At 38.4% G+C, this 14,656-nt stretch overlaps 1 protein-coding gene across 2 annotated transcripts in view; it reads left to right on the top strand.

The window, feature by feature from the left end:
- Positions 1-924: 924 nt before the first annotated feature.
- The window catches only part of HEATR1 (HEAT repeat containing 1), a 41,855-nt gene continuing 28,123 nt past the window's right edge, over positions 925-14,656 (top strand). Inside the window, exons 1-15 of one of the 2 annotated variants that reach the window (XM_039850319.1) lie at positions 925-1,081; positions 1,297-1,469; positions 2,013-2,229; positions 4,066-4,207; positions 4,923-5,024; positions 5,447-5,587; positions 6,638-6,849; positions 7,000-7,133; positions 7,595-7,697; positions 8,567-8,677; positions 9,115-9,232; positions 10,305-10,412; positions 12,762-12,857; positions 13,281-13,369; positions 14,205-14,416. In XM_039850319.1, the coding sequence (XP_039706253.1) occupies positions 1,328-1,469; positions 2,013-2,229; positions 4,066-4,207; positions 4,923-5,024; positions 5,447-5,587; positions 6,638-6,849; positions 7,000-7,133; positions 7,595-7,697; positions 8,567-8,677; positions 9,115-9,232; positions 10,305-10,412; positions 12,762-12,857; positions 13,281-13,369; positions 14,205-14,416 (1,927 nt within the window). In that variant the 5' untranslated portion in view covers positions 925-1,081; positions 1,297-1,327. Of the gene's footprint in view, positions 1,082-1,296; positions 1,470-2,012; positions 2,230-4,065; positions 4,208-4,922; positions 5,025-5,446; positions 5,588-6,637; positions 6,850-6,999; positions 7,134-7,594; positions 7,698-8,566; positions 8,678-9,114; positions 9,233-10,304; positions 10,413-12,761; positions 12,858-13,280; positions 13,370-14,204; positions 14,417-14,656 lie in introns of those variants that run through there. The other variant, XM_039850320.1, reaches the window with a different exon arrangement.

The raw sequence follows: 14,656 nt of genomic DNA, 5'->3' as shown, positions 1-14,656 counted from the left end.
CATCCCATTGAAACTGACATACGAAGGGTGGAACCAAATACCCGGGGAAACTTTTTTATTTTCGCTTTGATGAGGCTTTTGAAAAAATAGTGAACAATTTTTAAGTGAAAAGGTAAATATGTCTTGTGGAATAAAATAGGCCTGGATTTCATTTCTTACTACTTTCATTTCTCCCCAAGCTGACTGCTTCTGTGAAGGTAAAATTCCTGTGACACATTAGGACAAAAACATTCCTTTAGGAGATCTGTTTGCAAGGAAGAAATAGGTACCACCGGAACTTTAAAAATCACGTTATTCTCTGCAAGGCACGTGAAAAAGAGATAAGGAACGACCTGTATTAATAACTGGAGATTATTTGGGTTGTTTTAAGCGCACACCACACCTGGCTTGGAGACCGGACAGGGCATATCCACGAGGGACACTTTTCAGCAGCATTAACGCGCAGCGACGCCAGGAGGCTCGGTGGCCCGGGCGGCGTGCGGGTTACCGCAGCGGGACGCGGGGGAGAGGGGCGGAAGCACCTTGGGGGCCACGAAAACTTCCTACGTCTCGGTTGGGGAAGCAGTTATAGCCACATAGTCATTTGTTAAAACCCACGGAACTGTGAAACTGAAGTGGGTTAGTTTTTAGATAGCTCAAGGTTAATTTTGAAAAAAAAAAAAAAAGCCCTCAGTGGTGGCCTCCGGGAACGCGCAGCGATGCCAGGCCGGCCCGCGGCTCCGGACGGCGGCACCAGTATCTGCGGGGAGGCTCAGCTCGCGAGCCCAGGTTGAATGACTGACTCGGGCTACGAATCCTGAGGCGCACGCAGATGCCGGAACCTTCGCACGCGGTCAGGGCGCAGACGGCCAGTCGCAGCGGAGAGACACATCCGGACCCGACGCCGGAAGTCCGCTGAAAGGAGGCGGAGTCATCGCGTCGCATGTTCAGCAAGCTTGAACTTCTTCTCTCGCCGTAGGACGTGAAACCGGAAGCTGAATCAGGCGTGCTTCGGGTTTCCGGGCGAGGGCCGGGCTGGAGCCCCATGTGGGAGCTGCTGTGAGGAGTTGGGGTGCCCCGTTCTGCCGAAGTCGAGCTCTCGGTGAGTAGGAGCTGTGGGTCGGGTGGTGACCAGGGCAGGGGAAGGCGTCCGCGCGTTTCCCGGTCCGCGGAGCGGGTGCGGGACAGCCGGTTCTGTGTATGCGACGGCGCTGGATGCGGGGTGAAGCTGCTTGTACGTGAGGCGTTTGCTGCTTGCAGTTAAGCGGGAGGTGACTTAAGTTTCGTAGAGAATTCTCACGGGGGTATGTTTCTCAGCCCGGGCTTCAGAAATCCGCTAGTGTGAGAGATGACGTCCTTAGCACAGCAGCTCCAGCGACTCGCCCTCCCTCAGAGTGACCCCAGTCTCTTATCTAGAGATGAAGTTGCCTCTTTGTTGTTTGACCCCAAGGAAGCGGCCACCATCGACAGGGACACCGCCTTTGCCATTGGTGAGCTACCCTTTAACTTACAAAGCTGTTGGAAGCGTTTGCCTGGACGTTGCAGTATTTTCTTGTTTTCTGACCTGCTCTCTTGCTTAGCAGTTTCTAACTTGTTGACTTAAGTTGTTAAGGGAAGAAGAATGACAGCTATGTGCTAGATGCTTATATGTGTACACGTATTGGTATCTGAATTTCCCAGATGCAAAAACAGGGCGAGGGAGGTCATCTAATGTGTAGAGAGGGAGACCAGCCGCAGGGGGCTGGAGGCAGTGGCTGGGGGGAGGAGCAGTCTTCCCAGAGGACTGGCCTAGTTATTGTAGGGGACGTTAAAAAAGAAAAGAAAAAGAAAAAGAAAGGCCCTTGCCAGGAAATACTTTTTGTTCTCCTAGTTGGGGTAATACAATTTGTTCTTTAGTGACAAGCTAGAAATCTGAGTTTGTGACTGTACACATGTTTAAAAAAATCAGATTTTTAGGGGTAAGTAGAATTGTAAAAAAGGAATGAGATGAATTTGTTAGCATGTAATCGTTAAATAAACCGGCCTTTTCCTAGGATGCACTGGCCTGGAAGAGCTGCTTGGAATCGATCCCTCCTTCGAGCGGTTCGAAGCTCCGTTGTTCAGCCAGCTGGCAAAAACCTTGGAGCGCAGCGTTCAGACCAAAGCGGTGAACAAACAGCTGGATGAAAACATTTCATTATTCCTCATTCACTTGTCTCCTTACTTCCTACTGAAGCCAGCACAGAAGTGTCTGGAGTGGTTGATCCACAGGTATCAAATGGGATTACAGAAATAATTATGGGCTAACAATTTTGATCTTTTAAAAAATTAAATAATGACAGCATTTACCAATTTAAAGTTGAAAAATTTTGTAAGTAGGAGATTAGCATGATGTCTGGAGATGAGGTAAGGCAAGCGTGATGCGGGTGAGCTAAGTGTGCCCTCCTGTTAAACTCATTTTTGTTGATCCTGAGAAGTAGAACTACTGAAGATCTCAAGGTCGAACCTCATTAATTCTAAGGAGCGCATGTCATTTTGCCATTACAAATTGTTACTGCATATTTGGCGCAAAGGGCATTACTAAACTTTCTTGCCAAAATAACAAATCGGTGGTTCGAGAAGAGGGTACTAGTATCCTCTAAAATACTGTAACTTTAGAAAAACCGTGTAGCTAATATGTGTTGAACATTTATCCACCGAGCCCATGGTAAGCACTTTGTGTACATTATCTCAGTGCTCACAACATTCCTATGGGAGGGACTTGTATTATCCCTGTTTTATAACAGAAAATGGAGGTGTAGAGGGGTTAAGTTTCCTAAGTCTCTGAGACACAAGTTTGTTTCTAAAGTCTGATCTTTTATCCACCGGGAATTGTCTCAGTTCACTCAGTTTATTTTCTCACTTATTAGTGTCAATCACAGCTTAAAAATCACGTTTTTGTTTATTCTCCCATATATATGTTTTAAGAGTAGAAGAAGTTCCATTTTATTAATTGGAGGCATGGTAGTAAAGTGACTTTGCTTCAGGAAGCAAGGGAGTCATCGAGAAAACAATTTGGGGTCTTCTGATTATCAGCACATTAGACTCATCAGACAAAAAAAAAATCAAGTCCGTAATGTTTTCTTCTGTCTTCTAGCATTTAATTTCCCTAAATCAACTACTATAAGAGCATTTTCTGTATTTAGTTCTGCATTTATTTATTTATGTAACATTAAGTTTGATACAAGGATGAGTAGGTTGCCCTTGGTTACTGTTTTGACATAAATGCTACAGTAAAGGTGTCTGCAGAATCGGGGATAGACACTTACTGCTGCCTGAAGTAGTTGAAAGCTTCCTGGAGAAGGTAACGTCTCGGCTAGTACTAAAGCCGTATGTGAAACTAGCAAAAGGCAGAGTGGTGTGCAACTTTAAGAAAGATACAGGTGAAAGAATGGGAGAATGGACAGACAGGAGAGGGATCACGTGGCTGGGAGAATTAGGAAAAGCATCTTGAAAAGCATTTGAGCTAGAACTGGAAGGCTAGAAAGGATTTCATGCATCTTCACAGAATTCATAAACCTGTGTCCTGTTATTTAGGTGCAAGGACGAATACAAAGTTATGTGAAGTTCGTGGACAAGTTATGTAGGGTTATTATTTGATAATTTTTTTTAATTCAAAGAAAGTAATGAGGTTTCTTTTTAATTAGTCTTTTGGTTTTAGAATTATAATTAGGGAAGCCGAGAAAGCTATGGAAAGTGAACTTCGGGCTTGGAGAGAAGCTGCGCATTGCTGCCTAGTTGACTGATTGCGTCTTTGTTGGTTTGACTGCAGTGATCTCACAGTTATATTAATAATAGATTTAAAAGAGTTGAAAGTAAATGAGATATAAATTTTGATATCAAATATTGAATATTACTGCATAAGAATTGGCAGAACCCTGCTGAGGAGTACTTTCAAAGAAAGTACAGGGCTTATGTTTAAGTGCTTTGTATCTTGCTTATAGTTATGTGGTTGGTTTTACTCTTATTCATTACAAGTAGTTTTAGCTCTTTGGTAACATGATTTGGACATGTAAAAGATGTACCTGTAAATTTTGTGTCAGTTTGAATTGTTCGCTTTTTCCTCAGGTTCCACATCCACCTTTATAATCCAGATAGTCTCATTGCTTGTGTCCTACCATACCACGAGACGAGAATATTTGTGCGGGTTATACAGCTTCTGAAAATTAATAATTCAAAGCACAAGTGGTTCTGGTTATTGCCAGTTAAGGTATTGTTGAATGACACATTATCTATAATTATTACAAATCTTGATTAAGAGATGTACTTTAGAAAAATAGTGTCGTTAGTGCCCGAAGTATCACCCCCCAGTTATTTCCTAACTTCCAGTTGAAAGTAGTATAATAATAGCTGGCTGTCATTTAGCACCCGATATCAGGCTAGGCAATTTACATATATTATCTTGGGTTCTCACAAAACTCCATTTTTATAGATGAGGACAGGCTTAGAGAATTAATTTACTTGCCAGAGTTCATGTAAAGTGGCAGAGTTGGGATTTGAATCCAGATCTGCTTTTAAAGCTTATGTCTTTCTACTGTTCCATACTGTCTGGCATTTTAAATTTTGGAACTAAAGAGCTTTTAAAAAGTCAGAAATGAAGAGAAGCAGGAAATACTTAAGTCTAACCAGTAGAGTTGCTAAGAATCTAGAGGATCCAGGTTGAGATAAATATGTCATAACGCAACTCAACACGTAATAAGTAATCATTTTTTACTGAGTATCTTTACCCTCATTGCTAACCTTAAATTTCTGAAGTTTGCACAACTTTAGATGTTACTCTGATCTCTGCCACTAGTTATAAGGAGAGACTGTGTTTTGGGTTTGTGAACCATGCAGCATTATAGAGCTGTAACTATGGTAGTTACTTTAAAAATAATGATGAGTCAATGACTGTTCTTAGTAATAGTTGGTTCTGTCTGTAACAGCAATCGGGAGTGCCCTTAGCTAAAGGAACTTTGGTTACCCACTGCTACAAAGACCTCGGCTTCATGGATTTCATTTGTAGTCTGGTAACGAAGTCTGTGAAGGTGAGTAGTATACTGTTTCATGACTGTAATTCCATTAAAAGCTGGCTTGCTCCGAGTGCAGAAAACATGTCGAGGCCTTCGGAGGAATACGGGTGCTTTTGCTAAATGACCTGCTGTTCAGGGCTGAGCTGTGGGATCAGTCTTTCATCACCGAAGGCACTTTTCTACAAAAATGAATTATTCCTTGCCAAATTCTACTTATAGTGACTGTTTAAACAGTTTAAAGATACGATCAGAAAATGTTAGGAAGATCGTTCATTCTTGTCATATTTAATCGATTCACTGAATTTGTGTATTTGCTGTTGTATATGGTAAAAATGAAAATGTCAGCCTTAAGTAGTTGAGAGCTATAAATATTTTTAAACTTTTATCGAATTGGCCTTTCACTCTTAAATATGTTTTGTATGTGTCGTCTGTTCCAGGTTTTTGCCGAGTATCCTGGGAGTTCAGCTCAGTTGAGGGTGCTCTTAACTTTTTATGCTTCTACCATCGTGTCTGCTCTGGTGACCGCCGAGGACATATCAGACAACATAGTTGCCAAGCTGTTTCCATATATCCAGAAGGTTGGCTCTGCTCCAGTGTGAAGATTATTTTGTCCTTGAAGGAATGTTCTTGCTTTTAAAAACTTAACTTAGACGTAAATGTTCTAAAATTGATGATTTATTTCAGATGGTTGATGAGATTTAGGTAAAAAGTATGACTTTTGTTTTAAAAACATAGCACAGTAGCATCTTAATTAGGGCTCCTTAAAGAGTAAACGTTGGCTATTTGGCCCTGCCGCTGTCTCCCAGATATATATCAGTGTGCGTATTTATATCTACGCATATATGTTAATAGGTGGGTATCTATATATAGATACAGATAGATTTTTTTTTTTGGCTTAAGACAACAGAAATTCTCTCTCAGTTCTAGAGGTTAGAAGTCTGAAATCAAGGTGTGGACAAGGCTGGTTCCTCCCGGGGCCTCTGAGGAAGAATCCCGGGCCTCTCTCCCAGCTTCTGGGGCTGGCAGTCCTTGGTGCTGCTTGCCCTGTGGCAGCACACCTCCAGTTTCTGCCTGTCTTCACAGGTCGTCTTCGCTCCCAGGCTGTTACCTTAGCGGCCATGTTACCTCACTGGAAAAAGAATGGATGAGAAAGTCTCTTCGGGGCGTAGGCTCTTGTCATTTTTGCACTGACCTCTGCTGCTCAGTGTTCCTTCTCCCCAGCTGCCTCGGTGCCGGCCCCTTCCCGGGTCCCTGTGGAGACAATGCATTCACTTCCCACCACTGTCCAAGGCCTTTCATCAGACACTGTCGCGTTTCTGCTTGAAGTCTCTCTCACACGGGGGGAAGTTCGCATGTGAAGGGAGAGCTCATTCGCTCCTGGTGGGACGTGTGCTGGATGTGTGAGTGGCGAGGCCCTCTGGGAGCCCTTCTCTCCTCCAAGAGACTTGTCTCCTCTCTCTGTCCACTCTGGAAAGGGAGTCAGCATCTTGATTTTTCACTTCTGAGGAGGGTGCATTAGGTAGTACTAATCTCTAATTTATGGCATTTGTCAAGGTAAAGTATAACATTTTAAGTAGAGTGAAATAATATAGTTCATTATTTTTCTTTATATTTTAAAAAAAATTTAGGGATTGAAATCATCTTTACCAGATTACAAAGCTGCAACGTACATGATAATATGTCAGATTTCTGTGAAAGTGACAATGGAAGAGACTTTCGTTAATTCGCTGGCTTCACAGATCATCAAAACATTGACCAAAACTCCCACTTTGATCAAGGATGGATTAGGTTGCTTGATAGTGCTCCTGCAGAGACAGAAGCCAGACAGCCTTGGGAAAAAGTACGTACAGTTGAATTGAGAAATGATAATTAGAGGTGAATTAAATTATTTTGAATAATTTTTTCGAAGAGAAATTTTATACTGTTTTTTCAATTGCCATTTATTGTCTAACTTGTAAAGTCAACACCTTACGTACTTGTTTATTCAAAGGCCGTTTCCTCACTTGTGTGACGTTCCCGATCTCATTGCCATACTTCGCGGGATTTCCGAAACATACGACATCAGTCCTCTTCTGCGATACCTGCTTCCCCATCTGATTGGCTCTGTCATCAGCCACGTTACAGGTGCGCAGTTTTACAACTTGGACTAGGAAAGACATACTAAGAAAGGCAACTTTAAAATTATTTCAGTCCATTGGAGTATAAGGTTTGCTTAACCAAATCTTGGTTTAAACATGCTTTAGAAACGTGACTAGCATGAATGAAAGTGTATTTTTCTTATTCTGAAGGTGGCGAGTAATGTGATCCAGTCTTTGAAAGCAAGTCTAACATCCAGTTCTTACATTTATGGCCTAAAAAAAAAATAAAGTAAATAATAACAATAATAATAATAATAATAATAGAATTTCAAGTAAGGATAAATGAGGGTAGTATATGTAAAAGTGCTTTGAAAACATGACTAAGTGAAATACACTTTGAAAATCGTGTATCAAAGTATATGTTTTAAAGTTACTTCTGTACATTTTCTGCTAAAAGTAAATTGAATAGTGTCAGCAAACAAAAACCATTTTAATTTGTAAACTAAGGAGAAGAAACTGAAGGGATGGATGGCCAAATCTACAGGAAACACTTAGAAGCCATACTTACAGATATATCACTGAAGGACAACTTAGACCATCTGTTGGCTAGGTAAGCTGCTGTTTTGGGCATGCTTTCGATTTGTGTTTTTGTGGCTTAGTATCATTTTCCGGGTTGATTAGCAGTTTCCCAGTACCCCTTTGTAATGTATTTCTTGCTTTGTCCATATCATTTCATTAATTATAAGTACTTAGTCCAGTAATTGTGGCAACAGAGAAAAAGTAATTTCTCTTGCTTGTCTTTAGTGCTTATACATAATCATGGAAAGTTAATAGCTAAGCAAAATTTGGGTTACAGCTGCATGTAATTTGTGGCTGTTTAGAGTTGCCTAATAATAAAAGGACCATAATGCTTGACAGTACATAAGTCAGTGTTCAGTAAATACCAGTTAGAATCTTCGCGTTGAAGGTTGGCATGAAGTAAAAATTATTTCTTCCTTTTCTGTAAAAATGGTTTATTGCCCCATTTTCTTAAAGGGCAACTCGATACAGTGCAAAGACTGTAGATATTGCAGTCAGACACGGATTTGAACCTGCCTCTGTCATTTCCGGAGAGTAGAGTAGGAAGTTCTGAAGGCCGGACTGCCTCGGTCTGGGTTCCACTGTGTGACGTTGGGTGGGTGCCTGTCTGCTGGTGTGTCATTCGTGCCCCTTGCTCACAGTGAGTGAAATGGGACTATACACATGAAGTAGTTGAGAGCTTGGGCTCTGGTATCAGGTCGGGGCTAAAATCCCTGGCACAGCAGGGCTCACCAGGCAAACTGTAAGACTTCGCAGCCCTAGTTTTGTGTCTGAAGTAAGTGTAATTTCTACCTTGTAGAGGTATGACACCTAGAGGTCATATCCTGAAGCACCTGAAACATGATCGGTATTCTGTAAGCAGTAACTCTCACATCTGCTGATAACTGTTTTGTTTTGCAGCCTCCTTTTTGAAGAGTATATTTCATATAGTTCACAGGAAGAAATCGATCCTAATAAAATATCTTTGCTTAATGAACAGTTTCTTCCACTTATCAGACTTTTAGAAAGCAAGTAAGTTGTGTGTGTTTGTGCCTTTGTTTTGTTAATGTGTACCTCTTGTTTTATAAAGAGATGGTTTTGTAAGAGAAAGTTTTATAAGTCATAACTTAATATAGTAAATGAATTATAAAGAGACCAGCCTTTTTTTCCCCTCCTGAAGGAAGGGACAGATGTAGGTTTTAAATATATTTGAAATACAAGAGAGAATTGGGGTTGGATGGGGACTGTGGAGAGTATAATTTTTTATAGAGAGACTTTTGTTGTTGTAACAGTCATAGTAACAAAATTTGTCAATTTCATTTGGTTTTACATATTCCATTTGTTGATATTTTAAATCTCAATCCCAGTGATTTTTTTTGAAATTTTACTTCTTTCTTTCATACATGTAGGCGGTGTGTGGTTAATAGCTTTATGAGGAAAAATGAGTTGACTCTTTAATTTCTTCCCAGGTATCCCAGGACATTAGATGTCGTCTTAGAGGAACGCCTAAAGGAAATTACAGACCAAAAAAAACAAGAACTTTTCCACCAATTTATCTCTCTTTCTACAAGTGGAGGAAAATATCAGGTAAGTTTTCCTTCAGAGAAATTATGACAATTAGGCTTATATTTGTGGTTATTGAAGCACTCCGGAAGGTACTTTGCTATTCCACTCCTCTCTTTGGAAAGTTTCATGGAGAGATGAGATTTCATGGTTTGCCTGGTTACCTGCAGGTAAGGCTGTGAAGCAGGAAATTAAATAATTGGAAAAAAGTAAAGGAATTTAAGTAACTGCAGAGAAGGTACTTATTTCAGAAGTATCGTTTGGAAATTCTGTACATGATGGTCATTAGCAGTCACTGAAAGTGGCCTCACTCAGGTCTCTAGTGTCGTGTATCTTTCTCCCAAGTCCGCATTTCCCAGTGCGGTTCCACCAGTGACGTGTGGCTGTGCAGATAGCTGGTTACAGAAAGGAGGTGGATTTTTATCTCATTATCATATTAGAGCTTCAGAAATTTTCTGGTGATTCACTCTAAATCTTTGTACTAAAAGTTTGACATCTAAGCAGTTCTTATAATTAGCCTTGAAGACGAATATTAGGAAGAGAAATATGACTATTTCGTTTTTTCTCTTTCGTATTTAGACTTTCCTCTTCAATAATGTTTCATTTCCAAATCTTAGTTCGATATACAGATTTTCTTCTTAGTCTAATTATGTAAGCGAAGTGAGTTGTCACTAATTTGAGTGTTGCTGTTGTGTAATTTAGATGAATTGCATTCTGTCTTCAGTGATCCATTATTTAAATTTATATATTTTTTAGATGCTAATATGGTGATAATCTTTGGTGCTTTTTCACTTTGGAATCAGATATGCATAAAGAATACCAAATTACTTCATAGAATTCACTAAATTAGATCTACCTATAGACACAAGTGTACATAAAATCATAGCATTAACAATACAGATTTTTTTTTTTATCTGTTATAAATCATACTGTGTTCTCAAGATGGCTATTGTTTTACTTTTGGGTTTCTGACATTAGATAGTTGTTATTGATTATGTGGAGCAGGTTGGGGTGGTTTTCTCCAGTTTTTATTCTGGATTATGCACTGCTGAGATTTAGCGGTAAAATCATTTGGTAATTGTAATGAATCCTGTAGTTTTTAGCAGATTCTGATACCTCCTTGATGCTCAGTCTGAATCATCCACTTGCCCCTGTGAGACTTCTGGCCATTAATCACCTAAAAAGTATCATGAAAACATCAAAGGTTTGTGTCAAGTAGCTTTCATTTGTGATGTCTTTATTCTTATTATGTAATTCTAGAGTAAGACCTTGAAGTTACCACCTAGAATTGATAGCGTGTAATTATAGAAATAAGCTGAGTAAAGCCGATGAAAGTACATGGGACAAAGATTCAGGGGCGGACATGCCATAGCCACCGTTTTAACCTGCATGTGCCCTAGTAACGACTGTTTTACATCTTTCCACGTTGCAGATTTTCAGTTTAACTTTAGTGCACTGTCTTTCAAACTGAAATTTGTAGATCAGTTTACAGAGGTTCACAAATCATTTGAGGTTTTTTTTGAAATTTGATTTTGATTGTCAAGTTTAACATGAGCATATGTGGAGACATCAAAATGATAGCTTTTGGAGCACTGTTCCATGATTTCAGGACCTATAGTTTGTGTTTAAAACTTTAACGACACCAAAAAGTGAGTACAGAAGCCAACTTAATTTGTAAATTATGCCCTTATACCAAAATGATATTTTAAAAAAACTTTGCACTGATTAGAGCATTATTTTCCAAACTTTAGTCATGCAAGCAGTACCTTCACAGTTTTTGCTATATTAGCTTCCACTAATATTATTTACTTAAAAATTTTCTTTAACTTCTTTTAAATGGACTCATTTTTTCCATAGTCTTCAAATCTGGGTTTGAAGTGCTAATTGGATATACATTTTCAGTTACTGTGATTAAAATAGAAATTTTATCTTTATAACATCTAAAATCATGTCATGTACTACTGTTTGCATTTTTGGAAAATTTGTGGAATAGAGAAAAGTTGTAGCAGAATTTACTTTCTCCTGAGCACTTGGTAATATAAATGGAACTTGAGAACTTGTGTCATGGCACTTAAAACCAGACTCATATTTAATTTCAGCTAATAACAGTTACTATTAAATTCATCTCAATTTGAATTTTCTGGTTTTGTGAGATTTTTTAAAATTTGACTTGTACATTTTTTTAATATTTTTAATTTTTTTTATTTTAAGAAGTCTCAATTTTAAAATTGATAAAAGCAACATTAGGATCTGAGTTTTTTTTTTAAATGGTTAGTCTATACATAATCAAATTTGAAAAATATTGTTCTATATGATTCATTTCTGATCTGACATAAGTAATGTTTCCTTCGCAAACTGCCGATAGGTTTGCCTTATTTATTTGTTGGATAATTATACTCGCTGAATACTGGTCTTCGTCGTAATAGGAAGATTCCTGGAATCTCCTATATTCCCACAGCTCTTCCCATCCTCCCTCTTTTACTCTTCCTTCCTCCCCGTCCGCCTCTGGGTCTGGCTAGTTTTTCAGTGGAGGGCACGGCATACGTTTAACTGCAGGCTGAGGTGTTGTAATTGGTGGCCCCCTCTGCATGCTTTGGTTGCGTTTTCCCTGCTCCACCAATGGCAGGTCTAGGTTCTCTCCTAGACCTTCGGACTGGGAATTTGGCTGCTTGTCAGCTCTTGAGAAAATTTGGGTGGCATTTGATATATGAAATTTTGACTTCAGTTTTGTGAATTTTAGGGATTTTAGTATTATCTCCCAGCAAAGCGACTTTTTTTTTGGTAGGATTATTTAGATGTTTTTTTTCTGCCACCTACAGGTAGGGATATATTCAGGTTGATTAGCAGTCTATTTTTCTGTTAACTGCAAATGATTATATGTTTTATTTTCTCTTGTTAACTGAAAAATAATAGTATCCTTTTTTTTTTTTTGGCAGACTTGCTTCTCAGTGCATGTCCTTATCCTTGTAAAAATCTTGATAGTAATATCTAATTTTTAACAATAAAAATTGATCTTAGAAACCTTTAAGTTTTCCTAGGATTCCTGGGAGATAAATTCTTTACAATTCATTGTCCTGAGCACTGACACATGTTAATTAATCCTGTAATAACCCTTCGAGGCAGGTACTATGTTCTGTTTTATAGATGAGAATAGTGAGACCCAGAAAGATTAAGTAACTTACTTGAGGTCACATAGCTAGTAAGTGGCACAGCCAGGACTTAAGCCTGTACATTCTGGTTCTTCAATCTATACACTCTCAACGTCTGGGCTCTCATTTTAATAAGATAAACTTAATGCAAAACTTATATTTGGATTATACCTATTATATCTTCAGTGGAAACTGGAAAAGATTTGTACCAAACTCATCTGAAAATGCCCTGGAGAGATTACCTAGTTCATTGCGCATGTGCGTAGACACTTTGAACTTGCCTTCTGGGCAGAGCCTGGCTTCCTTGACTGGTGTCCTGGAGTGCTTTTAAAACTTGCTTTCTACTATAAAGACTGACGAGTTTTTAACAAAAACTAAGTTAATATTTTTTTTCTCTTGCTCAGGAGAGTGTCGATGAGTCTTTCATAAAAGAAGCTATTTTAACCCGATTAGGAGATGACAGTATAGACGTTGTTTTGTCAGCTATAAATGCTTTTGAGGTGAGTGAATTTGTTGTTCATTGAAATGCACATTTTTGGTAAATATTTTCTTGCCCTTCTCACATGATCCTCTGCTCTAGGCAGGAATATATTTGAAAATTATTCTTTCATTGGAAATTTGTCTTGAGTGGACAGACATAAGTCTGGTTGGGGAAAGCTCAGGCGAGTAATTAGATTGCGCAATTTTATACATAGGGAAGTTCTTCAAAAAGGGGAAATATTGTGCGAATTTTACCGTGGGGTCATGGGAAATTGGCCCCTGAATGCCACTTTTGAGAAATTGATCTTATAAAACTTAAATTTTGCTAGGATTCCTGGGAGATAAATTCTTTATAATTTATTAATTTTTAAAGTTCATTTAACAAGCACTTTATGTATTTGAAGCAAGTAAAACTTTATTCAGGATACTTTTTTCCCCTCTAGATTTTCAAGCAACACTTTAGTTCAGAAGTAACCGTTTCACATCTTCTGAATCTCTTTCGAAGAGCAGAACTTTCAAAAAATAAGGAATGGTATGTATTCATTTCCCATAATATTTTGAATTGGTGACATTTTTATATTGTAATTTCTTTTTTTCTTTTCCATTTTTGCAACTTATGATTTAGTTACGTGACACTTTGGTCATGGAGTGAAACGAGTCTTAATGTAACACTCTTGCACCGTAAAAAGAATTCATTTGGGTTTATGTGGGTCCATTATACTATCATCTATGTTTGAAATTTTTCTTAATTTGGAAAAAGAAGTATATCATTCATGATGTGACACTGAAATCCGGAAGGTAGGATGGGAAGGAGCTTTCATTTTCTATTTTATATAATTCTATAAGTTTTTATAAGGATATTACTTTATAATTTAAAATTATATTAAATGAAAAATAAGCTCAGAAACGCATTTTTCCATAGTAAGTATTCGATAAGCTTTGGTTATTTCAGTTTTGGCACCTAAGCTTTTTGCATGGAAAAATGACTAAGCTCCTTGGAGGAAGAGGATATGTCCTATAGGTTTTTGTATCTATTGTATTTAATTCTTAGCACATTGTGCGTGTTCAGATATTTTTTGAATTTCCGAGTGAATCTCTGATTTCCAGGGGAGTTAAGATATATAGTATGACGTATTTTACGTTATAGTTAACCTAACGATTTCTCAAAAAAAAAAAAGATCTGACCAAGTTAGCAGTTTAAAATTACTGTCCCAAATAACTCCTTTATTAGCATGGATTTTAAATGATCGTCTCAGTGTGTTTGGTGAAGAGACCAGGATAATGTCAGCTGAGCTGGAACAACGTAAGAGTTTTTGCTGAATTCAAGTCATATGTTTCTGAACCAGATGTGCTTTTATATCTTTTAGGTACAAGGTCCTCGAGGTTGCAGCAGACATACTAATTAAAGAAGAGGTGCTGAGTGGAAACGCCGAGTTATCAAACCAAGTGGTGGTGCATCTGCTTCCGTTCATGGTCATCGACAGTGACGATATGGAGTCTGCCGAGATGAAAATTGCTATTTATTTATCAAAATCAGGAATTTGCTCTCTGCACCCTGTACTTAGAGGATGGAAAGAAGGTAAGAAATTCACTTGCTTTTTGGAAAAATGAGCAGATAACACCTTAAAAAGAAGACAAGTATATTTAACAATTGGCTATACTTATTATTTGAATCATGTCTGTCATGTTACATACCAGCAGAATTTTAAAAACTTTAGCTAAGATAAAAAATATACAATGAAAAGGAAGCTGACCCATGTACAAATTCAAAATTGGATAAAAGGGAAAATAAGAAAACCTTCATAGGAAAATTACAAAA

The sequence above is a fragment of the Pteropus medius genome, unplaced genomic scaffold, assembly GCF_902729225.1.
Source record: "Pteropus medius unplaced genomic scaffold, Ma_sr-lr_union100, whole genome shotgun sequence".
NCBI lineage: Eukaryota > Metazoa > Chordata > Mammalia > Chiroptera > Pteropodidae > Pteropus > Pteropus medius.
Note: the sequence above shows the minus strand (reverse complement) of the source record. Positions and strands in the feature narration are given on the sequence as shown.